The 20,325-nt window shown below is 32.5% G+C and overlaps 1 protein-coding gene across 1 annotated transcript in view; it reads right to left on the bottom strand.

Annotated features, from left to right (window-relative positions):
* Positions 1-20,325, bottom strand: part of LOC127734923 (uncharacterized) — a 75,622-nt gene that overhangs the window by 34,341 nt on the left and 20,956 nt on the right. The window contains exons 2-6 of the mRNA XM_052244963.1: positions 15,818-16,153; positions 7,375-7,509; positions 4,465-4,554; positions 3,455-3,571; positions 1,946-2,157 (exon numbers count right to left, since the gene is read on the bottom strand). Of these exons, the coding sequence (XP_052100923.1) occupies positions 1,946-2,157; positions 3,455-3,571; positions 4,465-4,554; positions 7,375-7,509; positions 15,818-16,153 (890 nt within the window). The remainder of the gene's footprint in view (positions 1-1,945; positions 2,158-3,454; positions 3,572-4,464; positions 4,555-7,374; positions 7,510-15,817; positions 16,154-20,325) is intronic.

Genomic DNA, 20,325 nt, shown 5'->3' with positions numbered 1-20,325 from the left:
TTGCGTCTGGAAAGTTGAAATGTTTTAACTGAATGGTTAATTTAAATTAATTATGAAAATTGTTAAAATTAAATCAATAAAGGAAATTATTGCCCAGTTACAAACACTACCAGGGGACAATCCATATTGATTTTTTTTTTAGTTATATGTTTCAGCACATGTATAATTAACCCCAACTTTAGCCTGGTAAACTTGTTGTCTCCTTGTGAAATATAAAACATATTTAAAATGATTTCCTGCTAAAGTCTTTTATTGATATAAAGTTAAAACCGTCTTGCTTCTCACTAGTCAACACTCTTGTCCTGTCAGGTTTAATTCTTATATATATGGATGAAAAATAAAAGTCCACAAAGCATTAACATGGCAGCAATTGCTTTTACAGCCTTTAAGGCTTTGATTTTTTTTACAGAAGAGTGTCCACCATGCACTTGCACTGCACTATAATAATAGTAGAATAGAATGATATACAAATAGATGAAAATTATATATACATGCAACCGTAATATTAATATAATATATAACAACAAACCAGTGTATTCTCTGGAACTATTATTATATTAGTATAATAGTCTAAGGTATACTGATTTGTATCACTACAATATAATAGTTATTACGGTGAGGTTGAATTTCCTGTCATTTATTCATCATCCAAGCAGGAACTTGTATCAGAAAAAAAAATCTCTGTAAATTAACCTCAGTTTCAGATATAGAGATGTGATGTTTCTGTGACATGTGCTTTTGACCATACACAAGAACCTGCGGTCATCCGATGTTCAGTACTTCAGTACTTTGATTGTAGTTTTGCGGCTTTGCCATTAACAGGTTCTGCGTTTTTAGATATAAAAGACCACAAATTTGATTGTTCAGTTCAAAGTAATAACTCCTTTAAGGAGTCATCTGAAAATTTTTGTGAAAGTATACAGAAAGTAGATTTGAACATTTTGAGTATTTCGCCCTGTCTCTTATATAATGGTTTTCAAGAAATAAGATAAATCATGCATTTTACCCGTATGTTCTATTTTTTGCCATGGCGAGTAGGCGACTATGTTTGTTTACTGGCCGAAATAAATAAAAAACCACAATACTAGATATCCTAAGTAAGGATCATTCATTTAAGTTTGGTTGAAATTGGTTCAATAACAAGGAGAAGATCTTTGAAAAAGTTTACGACTGATGGCGACGGACGCCAAGTGATAGCAAAACTACAAGACTTTAAAAGAGTTCAGATTACACAAATGACTATACTGAAAACAAAAATCGTTCATAACAAACCCGACCAAAAACCGAAACTGAAATCCGATGCTGAAGTAGCACTATGGTTGAATTACTAAAAAATTGCCTTAGTGCTTCAAATATTATATAACATTAAGCATGCATATCTAAGTGTCATGAAATGCTGTGTGGCTAATTGTTGAATCGACAAAAATGGATGCATTCCATGATATTTTCTGAGATATAATTAGTGAAGCATGGTCACTCTTGGTAATTGCGGTAAAAAATTGTGGAAAAAACTTAGTTTACAAAAAAAAATATAAAAGCTATCCTCAGGGTATACGTTAACATCATTATAACTTAATAATCCTCAGGGTATACGTTAACATCATTATAAGTTAATAATCCTCAGGGTATATGTTAGCATCATTATAAGTTAATAGAAGACAGGCAGAAGATATCAAAGGGATATTCAAACTCATAAGTCGAAGATAAACTGATAGCACCATGGCAAAAACGAAAAAGACGAAACAACACACATTCTATAAAACACTACAAAGAAAAGTAAAGATTGAGCAACATGAAGCCAACCAAAAAATTGGGTGCGATCAAGGGTGTTCCGGAAGGGTAAGCAGATCCTGTTCCATATATGGCACCCATCGTGTTGCTCATGTAAGTACAAATTAAGTATTCTAAAACTGAGAAGGTAAAGAAAGATCTGATTTCCACTTACCGAAAACAGAAGCAATTTGTAGTTATCTTGAAATGAGTACCCAGCTGGAACAGATATAAAACTGGAAATCGTTATGTACGAGGTTTGCTCCAGGACAATTGGATTGTAGTCAAAACTTTTAAAATTCCATACAAATGCCCTCACTCTAACTGTCTCGCTGTATCCGAATTCACCAGATTCTCCCCAACCATTTATAGCATTAAACGGAACACCTGTATATAAAATGAGAAAATTAGCATTAGTATAAAAGATATTAACTGACGAAAAATGGTATTTCACTTGTAGTAATGACTATGTCTTATTTATTGATTAGGAATTCATCGTGAGGTGAAAGCTTTTTCCTTACTGCTATTTTGCGGTTAAGAAATCAATAAAAGCGTTGTTCTTTTGCTTCGGAGTTGTCAAGTAATTGGTAAAAAAGTTGTGAATAAAACACCGTGTAATAATTTTGAATTTCGTCTGAGTCGTTATGGTGAAATATGGTACGTACTTCAAAATTCAAGTTTTCTATAGCTAGCTAAGATGGATGGATGGATTGGTGTTTCATGTCCAATGGGAAAGTGGAGATGTGGTATGATTGCCAATGAGACAACTATCCACCAAAGTTCAAATGAAGTGGATGTAAGCAATTATGGGCAACCGTACTGACTTCAACAATGAGAAAAACCCATACCGTATAGTCGGCTATAAAAGGCCCCGACATGAAAAATATGAAATAAGTCAATTGAGAAAACTAACGGCCTAATATATATATATATATATATATAATATAGATTTATGTATAGCAGGACGAAAACAGGTTGATGTGATATTACTATATAGACCTGCTGTGTACTAGACTGACATGCTAAACCGGACTTCTAAAGCCGTACGTTGACCTATTATTCCTTACTTCCACTTCATTTGGTTCATGGTGTATATCTGTCTCACCGACAATCAAACTAAATCCCCTTGTGTTCATATTCGTTATGTTTTAGTTTACGAATAGGAGTCCTCAGACATGTCACCCTATCCGGGCACTTTATTCAAACATCGAGCCTACCAAATTTTGATCTTACTCCTAAATGGTATGTGCTCACTACAGAAAGGGCAAATATCAATTTTCAGGTGTTTAGTCTGATTCGGCAGTGATAGACAATATCCATGTTGTTTCTAGCAAATTTAAAGAGAAACAAATAGTATATATTAGTTTTTTTAGAGACCAAATATTGTTTCACACTCTGATTACTACTAGATGTTGAAATATTGCTATTTAGAGTAATTGAAAATTGATCCTAATGAGAAAATCCCTAATGAAATAAACCAATGAAAACATAAAAGAGAATTATTATAGATTGAAACAAGCAATTCAACGGATTTTCTTAAGTCTTCGTGGTTTATTTTTTCCTGTGTTATTGCTATGTCTCTAGGGACGATTTTTGTAAAGTTGTTAACGGAATTTTCTTGATTTAGCTGGTGTAAAAAAAGAAATAGTATACTATGATTTGACGTTTCAACGATAATTCTTACCATTAGCTTTTGACGGTCCTGGTCCTCTTTTTGGAACCCATAATCGGATTTCAACATCATTAAATGCAAATACGACACCTCCAAACGGACAACTGGATGTTTCATAAAAGACGCTACCTGTTGTTCAGAAGAAATTTTACCCAAATAAATACCATAACAGAACACTCGATATATATATACATCATAAAAAAGGCACAGTTATTATTTGATTTTCTCTTATATCTGATCACAAGTTATTAAAAATAATAACTTAGTAAGAGTAGGTTTCTATTGCTGCTTATTCATCAATTCCATAAAATTGTATCCACCTTTGTTTGCACCGATCCTAATTTGTTTGTTCATAAACATTTTTTATAGTTCAAGTATATACACACTGTCCAACTTAACAACATATGTATCCATGGACATTGGCATCGTCAATATTGTGCTTACAGTATATGTCATAAGTCTGGCGGTGGTGTTTTATGTTTTATATATATAAATGCGCAATCAATACAAAAAAAATGAGACCTTCATCATTCTTAGTTATTTATTTAGAAATACAATAGACTTAATTGCTATTTCGGAATCTGCGACACTTGATCCAAAATTTTGCGACATTTGAACTTTAATTGACGTCATACAACAATCACTTTTGCATTGTTGCGTCAGAAAATTTCTCTGATGACGTCAAAATCTTACGGGTCAGTAATGGCGGACAAATAGCGATAAGGTGTATTGCTTGAACACCTTATTAAGAAGTATGTCTGCTAGGCTTAGGTATGTTCTGGTAATACAAACAATAGCAAAAGTGCCAGGCTAAGTTATTTTCAAAACAGGTACCAAGACGATACAACAATTTACCTGCCAAAAGCAATGGTCCTTCGGTTGTTAAGGAAAAACGTGTTTCCGGTTTTAGTCTGATGCCATCTTTTCGATGAAACCGATGATTAGACAAGATGGCAAAACATCTATTGATTGTCAATTAACATGTTTCTATAGAATCTTAAGCAATAACAATATAGTATTACCTTGTGCCTCATAAACCCAGCCTTGCTCAATGTGTACTCTTACAATAACCCACGTTGGTTTCTGCTCATGTGTTAAAGACTTGAATGTGCCTAATGTAAAACAAGAATAATGCATGAATAAAGTCGAAAATCTTCAATAAAAAAAGATTCATGGTTACTGTCTTGATTGGGCAGCATCTTTATTCGTGCGGAACGAGAGTAAGATTTCCGTACTTGACCTGCAGGAAAGAAAATCACCAAACACTATGCCTTTAATCAACTTTTTTCAATTAAAAACGATATAACTTTTTATCACTTTGCCAAAACGTAGTTAAAACAAAGTTTTATTTATTCTCTCAAAAAATTATAAAAAAGTATTGGTCATCAGACTTTTTCAAGCTATTTGGTTATGCCAAATTATCAGATTTCGTAAAGATTATACATGAGAAATTTTTTTATGCGAATAGATAGAAAACTGAACGATAGAATTTTAAAATAAGATATAAGAAGATAGCTGTTTCGAAAATAAAAATAAACATTGGGGCGACGGAACTCGTTTCTTATTGTGATACAAAACAAAAAGGGAAATTCAATATTTACTACACATTCCCTTATACAATTTAGACTATTTGAGTTATCTTCTGTCATAAGTTAGTAAAACTGTAAATCTTCGGGAAGGGCCAATTAGTGTATTAAACTCCTTCGGTTTTCAAACCAAAGCCTTCAAACCTCGTGGAACATTAATTATAATATAAATGTGTCAAAGATAACCACGGGTACATGTATGTTAAACTTGTAGGTGCAGTCCCGTACTTTCTTTAATTGTGAAGTAATTAATGGAATTTTGTCGCCAGGTTTCTTCTTGCCATACGAGTGTCACTTCCGGTATAGGCGGCAACCCAGAGTACCTGAGTTCAACCCGAGTTTTGATGGAGTTCGTGCTGTTTAGTTTACTGCACTATGCTAAAGTTGTGGACTTTTTTTTGTCTTTTCGCTGTTTTTCGTATTGGTCATTTTGTTTTTCTTCTTTTTCTTCGACTTGTGCAGAATTTTTAAATAACTCTAATTCATACATGCTGCCACTCTACTTGTATTTTGTTATTTTGAGATTGTATGAATAAGAGCAAACACACATATATAAGGGGGAAAATTGAAATATTTAAGAAAATTTGATAAAACTAGAGGCTTCAAAAAGGCTGTATCGCTCACCTAGGTCTATGTGCATCTTCAACAATGGATACTCTCCAACATTGTAAACAAGAATATAACTCATAACCTGAACCTAGTTTTTGTTGATCTTGCATTGCTGATAATTTTTACTAACTACAATTTCTCTCTTTCTTCTTTAGTTTTTTGCCAAAAACAACAAAAAGGGTAAAAATCTGACGATTTCGGTTTTGTTGGATTTTTTGTAGATCTTGTCTTGTTGATCTTTTTCACGATTTAAAGTTTATCTCTATCTATTATAGTTTTCAAGACCAAAGGTAAAAACGAAAAAGAAAAAAAAAACAATGGTAAAAATTCTACTTTTAACTAAGGGCGATAATTCCTATAAGAAGTCGTCTGACAGTTTTGATGTAATGGGCAGTAGGTAGATTTCATCATTCTGAATATTTCTGTCCTGTCAGGTTTTCGCTATCTATAGCGGTTTTCAAGATAACAGACAAAAGTTGAATTTTACCCCTATGTTTTATTTTTAGCCATGTCGGTCTTGTTTGTAGGTAGGCGGGATCATTGGATAACATTTTAACTAGATAACCCAATGATGATTGTGGCCAAGTTTTGTTCCAATTGGCGCAGTAGTTTCAAAGAAAAAGAGTTTTGTAAAAGTTAAGGAACGGCCGATGAAAGACAACAGACGACGGACGCCAAGTGATGAGAAAAGCTCAAACTTGCCAGTTGGACAAGGTGAGATAAAAATCTTTAACTAAAAAGGGAGGTCCATGCCCCAAGCGCGTATGGGCATTATATGATGAGGGTTACTATGTCAGAATCCCGCATCGGGCGCCAGACTTTTGTATCATACGTTTACTCATAGCACTGCACACAACCATGAAATGGTCCTTATCACATGCATCTTTAAAAATGCAATGAATTGGTATAATAAAAAAGAATATGAGATATTGTCACCGAAACAGCATTTTATTACCAGATATACATATTCATTTTATAGAGGATATCCATGTATTAAGATCTTGGATTATAGGTCAACGAAAGGAATCAAACCAAAACTAATAATTATAGTTATCTCTGAGATGATGACGACGGACTAAACAAACTTTTTGAAATTGTGTTTTTTCTATTCATGTTTGAACAATTGAATGTTCAAAAGCGAGACTAATAGGCAAATATGTCATGCGATGTCCTTAGTTGGTTAAATTCTAGATCTATGGTCTTTTGGTAGATATTTATCTCTTTGGAAATTATATTAAATATCATCTCCTTATTTTCATGAATATTCAATTAATTTAAGTAGAATTTTTCAAATTGAACGCTGAATTTTTATTAGGGATTGTTCTCAAAAGTACAAATCGTCCACTTAGAAAAAAAGGGAGAGCGAAGATACAAAGGTTTTTTTTTTAAAAAACCAGGTAATACCACGGCCAAAAATTAAAACGACGAAAGCACAAACAACGTTAACAAAAATTACACAAAACACTAAAGACTATAGCAACAAAAAAAAAATAAAACAAACAAACAAAAAAAACGGGGTTGAACATTGGTGCTTCTGAAAGGAAAAATTCCTTGTAAGCAGTACAGTAACCCTCAATCAAGGAAATCATGATAGGAAACGCAAGCTCTTGAATATCGGATCATATATCTTATATCGGAGAAAGCAGGCGCTGTTTGAATGTTACTACACAACATTCTAAATAAATGTCTAAAATGGATTCGGTAAATTAAAATAAAGTTTAAGACTATATACTAGACCTGAGCTCATTGGAATTTCATCAGAGATGAACTGAGGTCTCGGAAGTGAGCATGCTCTCCAAACTCTTGCTCTCACATTTCCTTCTGAAAACGATCTAGATATTGAACTATTACCATGAAATTTACTGCTATTCCCTGAAACAGACAAAAAACTGCAATGATAACTTCATAGGACAATTAGCTTAATAAGCTTTTCTATTAACGTTTGAGAAAAATCTAGTTTCCTGTCAAGCGATGAGCTATTGCAACAATTTCTTGTTTTTAAGATTTGCCCAAACAGGGTTATGTTGCTATTGCTGATGGTTTTAAAATGTAAAACTGAATATTTATATAAATTGGTTTATCGAAGAATTAAGTTCCAATGAACCGTAAATGATCATAAAGTTGTATAGTTATATGATCTGCATGTACGTATAGAATATGAACTGTTAAACATGTACTATTACCACTGTCTGACTTACTTATACATTTCATTTTTTTTATTTTTAACATTTTACTTTATATAAAACATTGGGCATTTCTAAGATAATTATGATTCCAACTCATTTTCAAGGCTTATACAAAGGTGGTTCCATTTATTTTTTTTAAACAAAATTGACATGGGTTTCTTCCAATATTTATTTTTACAGACATGGACCAGAGGCGTACATATAGCTTCCATTGTGTCAATGAGGCAATTGCCTCGACAAATTGTTTACCTTTATAAAAAAAAACAGTGATAAAGGGAAAATAGATAACGTGTATTTCATAGTGCAGAAATGAGAGTAGAAACGGTTCCAAACGTTGACTTTTTTACCTTTTACACACAATTATTCCTTATTTTTAACCAAAAAAAACAAACCCTTATATAAATTCAAATTTCTTTAAAAATAAGGAACACGATAGATACATGTCTTGTTAAAGGAACAGACAATGTATACATGTTTTTGTCATGGAATTATTAGATGTCTTTTGGCTATTTGTGTCGCAGTGATGCTGTCTGATTGACATATACCCGACATTTCCATTAATGTATTTACTCAAATGTCAACGTAAATTTACACATAAATGACCGGATTCATATGCTTCTTGGATGATTTTTCCACGAGTTAAATTTTGTAAACACATATTCAAAAGATCAACAAAACCTAATCATGTGTAAAATTTGTTCCGTGCAAATAATATCTAGTCCAGAGGACTAAAATTATTTTTTATGAAAGGACGAGGTTCTTATTACAAAAACATATCTTAGAATGAAAATTGATCGTAGTTACTCTTAACATGTTCAACTCGTACAATGTCGTAAGGTTAGATTTATTCGTATTTTTTTTAATAAGCCACAAAACTGTGCAAAGAAAAAAATCTTGGAAAGTTTAACGAGCCAAAGGTGTATGCAAAATTTTATGAAAATCTGTGACATAGCCCATTTACTGTAACTTGACCTTAATCAGAAACTTTGCAAAAATTGTAATATTTCGGATCGTGAAGGATCGGGTACCGCATTTTGATGATCGTGAAAAGGATCGTGAAAGAGCTGTTGCCGCTCATTCGTTATTGCAAAAATCTACGAAAATGATCAAATCTTCTTTAAACACATGATAATTAATATTTGTAATTGGTATCACAAAAGATTGAATTTTGCAATGACTTATTCTGCTTCACCTTTGTTTGTGAATAGGGCTAAGTATAATGGTTCAGTGTCATTGTATCTGATTGTTTGATAATACCACACCGACTATTTTTCTTATGACAACATAAGTTCGTCTGTCCGTCCTGCAAAAGTTTTATGGCGTTTGAAAAGTAAAAATTGTCTCATCTGACTTCCATTAATTTTTATGCATATTCATATCTATAAAACGAAGATTCTTATAGATTTTTGTAAAAATTGTTAAAAAAAAACACGCAGGAAAACAACTGTCATATTCCTGACTTGGGCAGAGGCATTTTCCTAAGAAAATGATGGTTTCAATCTGGTTTTCTAGATAGCTAATACGCCCAGTTGTATGACAGTTGTTCAATGTTCCGTTATTGGGTGATAACAACCCAAACATACATAATTGGTTACGTGGCAATTACAGGGATCCAGCAGCTAAAACTTTGTAAACATATAGCACAGACATACAACACAACTGAATTTAACGTTCAAACACACTTACAATTAAATCAAACAAAGACGCCAACAAAAAAGTTTTTGTAGTTGATAATACAGTCAGTATAGTAAAGCATAATTACGGAGCCCCTTAAGTGCCATGTAAATATATATATTTTCGTTTTCTGGAGATTTAATCTAGTGAGCACCAGTTTTCAAAATCGTGCACACGACTTTTAAACTCGTTCGCATTACTTTGAAACTGATGCGCATGACTTTCAAGAACTGGCGCGCAAAACTTGCAAACTTGTGCTCACTACTTTCAAAAATAGTGCGCACATCTTTCAAACTCGTGCTCACGACTTTAAAAAATGGTGCGCACGACTTTGAAACTAGTGCATACCAGTTTTAAAGTCGTGCGCACCAGTTTGAAAGTCATGTGCACCAGTTTGAAAGTCAAGCACACCAGTTTGAAAAGTGTGCGCACAAGTTTTTAAAAGTTGTGCGCACCAATTTTTAAATGTCGTGCGGACGAGTTGAAAAGTCGTGCGCACGATTTTTCAAACTAGTGCGCACCAGATTAAAACTCCGGCAAATGAAAATATGTATATTTACATGGCACTTAAGGGGCTTCGTAAGGGGCTCCTTACATAATGACATATAAGCTTTCCCGTATATCATTCAGTCTGGTCATGCCTTGTCTTTCACGATCAAAATAATGCGTTGAATGATCTTTCACGATCAATTTTGATTAAAAATCAACAAAATTATACTTTTTCTAAAATCATATGAACTTTTTCTTTTACTGGACTATCTGACACAAATACAGATTAAGTTTCAAATAAATCATGATATATTGGAATGTGCCATTATAAATACAAAACGTGATTTTTTTCTTAATGATTCTCATAGGATTGCACGTCGCCTTTTGTGTTTTCTTAAAAAGTACCGCATTTCTTCTTTAACTTAGTGCACGGTACTATTAAGGAAGTTGAATAGTTTTGACAGACATATTTCTATTTTCTAATTTGTTCCATTTTTTGAAAATACAGCAGATTTTTCACAGATTTTGAAGTAGAATTACACCTAATTGCATTCACGATCCGATACTAGATTTTTCACGATCTGATCGCAATGCTTGACCATCGTTAGTTATTCTTTCACGATCTTTTTTCTCGATTTACCGAATGACACCCGTGACACGATATAATTGTTTAAATACCAGATATTCACATCCACGCTGTTATGAACTCTATTCTATTTTCTTGTAAATATAATATTCAATCACGAGAAAATTAAATGTCATATTTATATATTATTTATATGAAGCTATATGGACAATAAGGTTCATATCTACAAAAAAGCCAATTATCAACATCGTTCCGCTGTTATATTTTGGAACTCATATAATATCGAATGATAAATGTGGAAATAAACTCCTGTAAACTAATATGTATTGTTAAGATTAAAGCACTTCACGGGATAACTTTAACTGTTTAATGTTTTTTAATGTTTTAAAAATTTCGTATTGACCTAAGTGTGATCTTATTTTTTTAAATAAAGTTGACCATATCTGATTTAACGAAGCTCAAAAGTTGATATTTCAGGTATTTCTATAAAATTACAAAAAAAGAAGCACGTAATTTCAATCTTATCATTACACTTAAACATATTTACACATTTAAGAAATTACGCGTTAAATCTATCTTTTCGTTTGTTTTCCTTAATATTGTTGTTATGTCAAAGAAGCACATGCAGTCATCGGAATGTCGACTTTAATTACGAAATAAACAATAATATTAGAACGCCTCGCGACTGTTGTTTACCAATCAAAATACGGATTCTTATGAAACATACATGGTTTGGTACCATTAAAACGTTTAAACCCGCTGTTTGCACCTGTCCTAAGTCAGGAATCTGATGTTCAGTAGTTGTCGTTTGTTGATGTGGTTCATAAGTGTTTCTCGTTTCTCGTTTTTTATATAGATTAGACCGTTGGTTTTCCCGTTTGAATGGTTTTACACTAGTAATTTTTGAGGCCCTTTATAGCTTGCTGTTCGGTGTGAGCCAAAGCTCCGTGTTGAAGACCGTACTTTGACCTATATTGGTTTACTTATATAAATTTTGACTTGGATGGAGGGTTGTCTCATTGGCACTCATACCACATCTTCTTATAACTATGACAAAACGTCAACTACATGCACTATTTGCTGTTTAATATACATTGTACCATTGAAGTTTAACTACGACTATAGTAATTATCTTATGAGCTCATGTAATTATCTGCATCAGTTTCCTCATCGATGACAGATCAAACGGCATGATTGGAAAAGAATTAATATGAAGCAATTTTAAACATTTCAAGTAATCAATAGGAAATAAATGATAAGCAATATCACTTTTGTATGGCGGTGATGCATGATCCTTTTTGAAGTTCATTCCAGTACAAATAGTATTTAAAGTGGTAAATGTGATGAAGCATCCTGCGCTACTAGTATTTTGAGAAATTATAATCATAGAAAAATAAGGAGAGGTACATCGTAGTGCTTGTTTTGCTATTTTAGCTTACTTGTATCGTGAGGTTTCTGTCCCATAAACCCTTTGTCCAATATACACGTATACTAGTCTACATGTACCCAAGGCAATGCAGTTTCTAAAACGTGCGCGAATTGTCCAAAGTTAATTTCAATTTAAACCCTTTAGCATCAATAAGACTCCCCCAAAAAGAACTAAATAATCAAATAGAATTGAAAGAATTTGTTGTTTTGAAATACGAATACTATCCTGTGTATTGCCGAATCTTAGTGACGTTCATTTCAATATAAATTAATTTCATTCGCTTGTAGTTCATCGCGTGAGAGGTTTAGCTAGCTATAAAACCAGGTTTTATCCACCATTATATATAAGGAAATGCCTGTACCAAGTCAGGAATATGACAGTTGTTTCCATTCGTTTGATGTGTTTGAGCTTTTGATTTTGCCATTTGATGATGGACTTTCCGTTTTGAATTGTTCTTGGAGTTCGGTAATTTTGTTATTTTACTTTTGAGTATTCCAAACTGTCTGGTTGTTTGATATTGCAGATTCACTTAAACGTTACAACTGTATGTGGTCACATGGTTTTCCAAAATGATAATCTGTTAAATAAGCTGAATTATAAATACCAATATTTATGAGTGAATCAAAATAGCCGGTCAGGATGGATGTTAAATAATAGACTAGTACAAGGTTAACTTGATACAAATATGAACCTGCTTTATATTAGCGAGGCCGACCAGGTGTATTAACATGCTTGTTTAAAAGGTCACATAAAGTAGCATGGAAGCATTATTCAGACTAGCGACTCTTTCTTTTTAATGACATGCACTTAATGTAGATGTATCAAATAGTATTTTTAATCATCTAAATCCTTTCAGGAATCGATGTCAATGCGAACATGCTTAAACGAGAGGTTGTTCATAAGAGTTGCAAACAAAAAAGATGCATAGCAATTCAGATACATATTTGATTACCACTAATAAACAAGAATCCTGACTTGAGACGAAAACATAATGACGGTTTAAAAAATAAATATAGATAATGAAATTTAAACTTCATGATCCATCTACATTTTGCATTTTTATGAAAGACTTCTTGGTCAACTGCATTGCCTTGGGTACATGTAGGCTGTTGTCTGCTCTATGGTCGGGTTGTTGTCTCTTTGACACATTCCCCATTTCCATTCTCAATTTTATTTTAAACTGTTTATGACCACTCAATAGTTATCAAGGATGCAAGTCAGCGAGTGAAAACATATAAAGAAGCAAATTATTCACAAAGCAAATAAAAAAAAATCATTTAGTTGTATGCTTGAATTAAGAAAAACTACAACATGAAGAACAAAAAAATATCCAAGCATCTTTACTTTCTATTCATTATTTGTATTTACGAAAGGTAAATATTTAATTATTATTCTTTGCTGTGAATCATTAACAATTATAATTAAAAAATTCCCCATGAAATAGAATGATATTCAAAATGTATTATCAATATTGAGGACCAATTTCGCAAGACAAATATCAGCAGAAAAGGAAATATATGCATGGCGATGCATAACTGCAGTTATCTGATAGGAACAGATTTTATTGATTTAAGGTAGATGGGGTGTCTAAATGTTCGACGATAGATTTTTCCTATGCTTCTGTGAAAGACTTCTTGGTCAATGTACTTTCAAATTTCAATATAAAAACTGGGGGTCAAGGACCTTGTTTTTTCGTTAAAATACATTGAAACTAACATATTCGAAAGTAATTTTATATGGGTAATATAGGGGAAACTTAATTTTTCTTTGAGGAGTCATTAAACGATAGAATTTAATAAGATTGATTTTCTTCGTTTATAACAGCGGAGTTGTAAAATAATATTTCGATATTGGTAGTCAGTTTGATCCAATTTCGTCAAAACAAGCTCCAACACATCGGTAATGTATTATTGGCTTCAAAGTCAATAATTCAACTAATTTGAATAAAATCATATTCATCCGAGCCACGGTAAAGATCCATTTCGTTAACTGGTTCTTCACACAAAAATCATTCTTATTCAGGATGATTTACATATTTTTGGAATCAATGACATGCAATCAAACAGACCTAGAAAAACCGCCGTTATACAATTACACGTGCCGGTCTATGTACTTATATCTATGTTTATATATGACATTCGGCACTCTTCGGAGGTCATTGCGATGGGTAATTAGATGGCGTATAGTCTAAAATAGACACAAACTGTTAATCCATTTCAACTAGTCCATGCAATGTAAATAGTTTGTGTTGGAGTTTTTGCCACTTTAATTAAGTAACTATGATTCATGCGTTATTTCTATCTATTTAAAAGCTCTTTTAATGGTAGTTTCATGCTTTTTCATTTTACAAGTATTAGGCTCTAGAATTGATATGTTTCTTTAAAGGTATATGAGAGCATTTATTTTAGAATGAATTTCCGCGATTTATACTACAAAAGGAGCGCACTATGAAAGTAGAAAACAAAGCATTTAATTCTTATAATAACATTTATGATGTTATATCCTTAAAATTACGAGTAAAATTTAGCTTATCAGTTATGTTCTTATGAATTCGTGTAACGATAACGTTATCGTACGGGCAGACAGTCATATGTGCTGCATTATGGGGGAAATAAAACATAATTTCTGAATACCCCGCGATTGTTGTTCGCCAATAAAAATTAAAGCCTGGCATCGTGGCCAAACCACTCCCTCTCCGCGTCAATAAGTTTTTCTTTAAAAGACAACCCCCCCCCCCCCCCCCCCCCCCCATAAAAAAATCATTAACAGTCCTCGTCACAATGTTTTTCTCTATAACAAACTACAATATATGAATAAATTCATAAGGTATAAAGAAAGATATATAAAGACCAAACGTCCTCGTTGAATAAAATGTAAGACTTCTTTAACAAAGAACGTTTTTGATTTAGACTTAAATTTAAATTTCCATTTAGAAAATAGCAAGCATGGCAAGGTCTTAAGTCGGAACAAAAAGTATTTTATCAATTTATCGTTTTTTCAATGAGTCTTAACATGGGCGCAGACATGTTGGATCGATGAAAACATACATAGAGATATACCGGTATATAACAAAAATTGTTAGTATCGATAGTGGCGTTCGATTTCTTGTAGATTTGTATTTGTAATTAATTTTGACCTTTTTGCATTGTTTAGCGACAGATGGTCATACCAAAATTCTTGGTATCCTTTCTTTCATTCATTCATTGTCAGTTTGTTTTCGGCTGATGATTTGGAGTATCCCTTTGGTATATTTCGCCTCTCTTTTGCTTAGAAGTAAAAAAATAAAGCAAGATCTCATACGTTTTGATTTGATTTTTCTTTATTGGAAATACTCTGTTCTCGTTAAATTCGTATTCATCTTTATAAATTGTTTATGTTAAGTTGTTAAAATTTGTTCTCAGTTCAAAGAGTTTTGCAGAGGAGTCCAACATAAACTGGATTTAAGCAATTACAGTATACATAGATCTAATTCATACTGTTATTTGTAGGCGACAACTACCACATTCTTTTGCGATAATGTAAAAAATGTGCTGTTGAAAGTTGATAAGAAGCCAATTAAATACTTTATGAATATAAATATGTTCGAAAATTCATTCATGGTGAAATACAAAGAGACGAGACTCGTATGACCTTTATCTAAAATATCTGTAAAATAATTTGACAGGATGTTTTCTTGCAATCCATGCTTGACAAATATGTTATTAACTAATTTTAGCCTAAATACCTCCATAAGCCTGGAAAATATTGTGGATAGTCAACTGGTATGCAAATTGTTTAGAAGGTACGTAAATTCAAGCTGATAGCAAACATACTTACCCAAATACACAAGTGAACCTGTACACTCTTGTCGGAAACAATCTGTTGGTCCTGGTGCCAATATCTTTATTGTTTCATTATCATATAGGTATAAAACTCCTCCAAACGGCAAAGTATTATCATTTCCTTTCTGTGCAGATCCGGTTGCTAAGAAAAACATGTGTTTATTCAAGAACGTATCAAACACTTTGACCTGTACTTCGACCTTTAGAGGTAGTTCATTTAAACCGTGTAAAATGTCTACTTCGGGATATTTATAGGCTTTTATTGGCATCCACTCACTAATGAAATCTGGAGGTGCTAATGCGTGGGAAATGTCGAATACCAAAGTTTTCACTGCAATAAAAATATAAGTGATAACAGTAATGACATCAATGTTTAAAAAACATCTAACTTAAAAATTATGAAGAACAAAAACTCTCAACTTATAATACTGAACTAGGTTTTATCTGGATAACTATATAAATTGTACGAGAAATCAGCCTCTAAAAACGAGATTATTGTTTATCTTCCGACAGCCATTATTACTTTTCAGAGGCTTCATAAATATAATACAAAATGTCGCATGAGCTCAGTCAGCCTCGATCGTTTCGATGGCTGCGTCGCTTTTTATTGAATTTGAGTTGGAGTCAAATTATTTTATGTTACATATAGGAGAAACCATTGTTTTTCCCTATTAGTCTTTGTTAATTAGTATTTTTCAAAAGATAGGGCAGAATTTATCTTTGTTTAAAGAAATACTTGGCATGAGTAAAGTTTTATCCTGTCCAGTACTACAGTGAACATTTCACATAACATTTCATTGCATATAAAATAATAACCATCACTGATGTAAACCAATCAAATTTTCACCCCGTTTTTTCCAGTTTACAAGCTTTAGTAACCATGTCACCTCAAGTTTCCAAAATATTTTATAGAAACATCAAATAAAAAAAAAATGGTTCTTTGACACACCCAAGATATACGTTTATGACTAAAAAATAATTTTCTGCAATGAAATGCAGGGTTTATTTCCTACAATCGTCAAATTCAAGGGAATAGTTTTTTCGTATGAAACGGATTTGACGTACTATGATTTGGTGGTTTAACACCTGTAGCATAATTATGATTATTTCTGTGTGTGTCGGACTTAAATTAGAATATCTGCTGTGACATTTTGCTATGTAAAATTGATGCAAGGAATGTGCAATCACGAAGGAGATGGAACTTATATAAATGAAAGGATATATTAGGTAGATGTCGATAAGTTACAAAAATTGTCAGTGAGACTTTTTATACGGACTTATCATCGAATTTTTACTTGCAAAAAATCACACAATGAACTCAACTAGTGGGGCTAGCACTTCCGAACTTCTGCAGCATCACATCCGGTTTATGTTAGTCTTCTTGTTGCTCAATCTAGTTACGTTTCCTGTGTAGTGTGTTGCGGACTATTGTTTGTCGTCTGATCGTTTATCCTTTTTTTCCATGGTGTTGTCCGTTTTGTTTTGTTTTGTTTTTTAGGGAGGTAGGGGTGTTCCACCCTTGGTATGTTCTCCTTTTTTATATATATTTATCCATATTTACTATCACAGCACCTCTACATACTTTTTTTTTGCTTTTAAAATCTTCAACCATGTGCTATGAATGTGTCTAGAAATATCGAGAAAAAGAGTACCAGAAACCCTGCCATTCATACCGAATTATGGAATATTTACGCTCAATTGTATATATATATATTGACCACCGCGACTAGGTTTTTAACTTTTCGAAACTTAATAACTATAGTATCATTGAAGTTTTCAGAACCGTGGGGATCACCAGATCAAAGTGACATCAACTATAACTGATGGGGTAATTTTCTGATTTTCTGTGAATTTACTCTTCATTAAATGTTAAAATTTAATTAGAACGAAAGTTTTTCAACCCAAAATGCATATATGACCTTAGCAAGATGAAGGCACATTAGGGAATTTTAATTTTTAAGGCTCTCCATTGTTTGTATTTGATTTGGTTTAGAAATTGCCAATGATATGATTCGAGTACCGCTAGTGGATTTTTTTTTTGTCTAGAAACGCGAGTCTGGTGTATTAAATTATAAGCATGATCTTCATGTTTTTTTTCTTTTGAACTCTGACAATAATAAACATGCATCAAGGGAATTAGAAAATACTTTTTTGAAAACTCGATCTTAATTATTATTTGTAAATAAGCACGAAGTTTGATTTTCATTGCTATTTACCTCTAAAAAAGAATAATTGTTTAAAAAAAGATGTTAGTAGATACATTTTTGCAACATATACGTGAGGACAAAACTAGCTATGAACAGCATTTGTCTATGACAAACTTTTATTGAATAAGAAATACATGAATTGAACTTAGTGTATCTGCTAACATAATGAAATTCAATTATCGTATCAAATGAACTAAAACATGAAGAAGATTTTTATCTGGCTTAATGCTGAAATGTAAACGCTTAAACTAATATTGTTAATTTATTAAAATGCATTTTCTTAGCTGTTATGTTTATCAAGTAATATATTAGTTGATTGAAACTACAAAATGAATATTTCAATACCAGGGTAAGTATTAATAAAAGAATATGGCCTTTAGTTTTTCGTATCAATTTAAATGGTGATTATGTTTCTTTTTTATAACATTAACCCAGAATATTTCATAGATAGTTGTCTTCCTGATTAATTATTTAAATGAAATTATAAGGAATAAAAGGAAAAGGTTCCGCATGTGGTGTACTCTCGCCAAGGTAATTATCAGATCGGTAGACAGTGCTTCGGTACTGACATGGTATTTTTTCTTAAATTCTCCGTTAATAAATTGAGAAATATAAAACAAACTATTGGTCCAACACTTTCAGGCTAAGATGACTATAGATGAATTTGGCTACACTTTTTGGTTCCATTTGGTCACATGAATGTAGCTCTTTTTGGTTCCATTTGATCACATGAATGTAGCTCTTTTTGGTTCCATTTGGTCACATGAATGTAGCTCATTTTGGTTCCATTTGGTCACATGAATGTAGCTCTTTTTGGTTCCATTTGGTCACATGAATGTAGCTCTTTTTGGTTCCATTTGGTCACATGAATGTAGCACTTTTTGGTTCCATTTGGTCACATGAATGTAGCTCCTCACATATTCTGGATTTATCTTATACAGCATTGGCTTTTAAAGTTTTGGGTTTGAGAGTTCCTTGTGAAAATAAATCTAGAAAATCGCTTCGGAAGCACCAACATAGTAAAGTGGTATTTCCAGTTACTATCACTGGTCGATACCACTGCTGGTGAACTATAAGTGCTCGAGAATATCATCAGCTCAGTCAGCAGTGCTTTGGTACTGACATGATTTATGACATACTCTCCTTAAATTTTCCGTTGATAAATTAAAAAAATTATATAGAATCTATGGTTCCAACTCTCTCAGGCATTTAGCTTTTGCTATTAGGTCCCATTAGCTTATAAAGCTCCTTACGTATTCAGGTATTTATCCATCCCTGGTTTACAGATTTTTGAGTTTGAGCCTTCCTGATGCAGGTTATTCTAGAAATATACTTTAGACATATTAGAAGTAACAAATTTATAAAGTGTTATTTTAATGTAGGCTGTTTTGTTACAAGTGGCAAAATTAAAAGCTCAAACACATCAAACGAATGGAAAACAACTGTCATACTCCTGACTTGGTACAGGCATTTCCTTATGTAGAAAATTGTGGATTAAACCTGGTTTTATGGCTAGCTAAACCTCTCACTTGTATGACAGTCGCATACAATTTCATTATATTGACAACAATTATACATGTAAGAAATGTATGTGTTAGGCTTCCTACACTTTTCAAACACTTAAACACATTTCGTCCTCAGGATATTGGGTATGATACGTTTATGCTAACTCACATTTAGTCGGTACAGCTTAGGTAGAGGTCAAGTAGAGGGCAGCTTCTGCGAAGAAACCACGTCTTCAATAGCAGATTATTTAAATGAAATATTCTGATTGTAAACTGTCCTTTTATTAGTTATCAATTAATTCTACAACTAAGATTGAAGCTTATTCAGGTAACGTTTAATTTATACAATTAACACTCTTTTTATGGATTTTTACATATTGAGTTGATGTTTAACTCATTTAATGTATTTGCTTTCAAAAAAATTGTCGTCTAATAAAATGTAAAGAAAAAAGCGTCATGTGAATTGAAATCGAAATTTCATCTTTCATTGCGATATAAATACACTTGTAAATGAATTTCAGTCTTATACGGTCATTTTGATCATAATAATATCTGAAAATGCTGAACCTAAAAACTTTGAGTCTTGATACGTGTTTGTCTATTTTTTCAAAAATGTTCTTATTGTAAATCAGATATTTCGATTTTGAACCGAAACGGCAATTTTGATCTGAACAGGTTTTAAAATGAAACTGAACAATATGCCATGATAAGTCTTTCATTCAATCTCAAGACTTATCTACTTTGATAAATTCAGTAATGTTGAGACAAATCGCTTGCAATCAGTCAATTTA

The sequence above is a fragment of the Mytilus californianus genome, unplaced genomic scaffold (genome assembly GCF_021869535.1).
Source record: "Mytilus californianus isolate M0D057914Y unplaced genomic scaffold, xbMytCali1.0.p SCAF_3, whole genome shotgun sequence".
NCBI lineage: Eukaryota > Metazoa > Mollusca > Bivalvia > Mytilida > Mytilidae > Mytilus > Mytilus californianus.
This window is presented reverse-complemented; position numbering and strand designations above follow the sequence as displayed.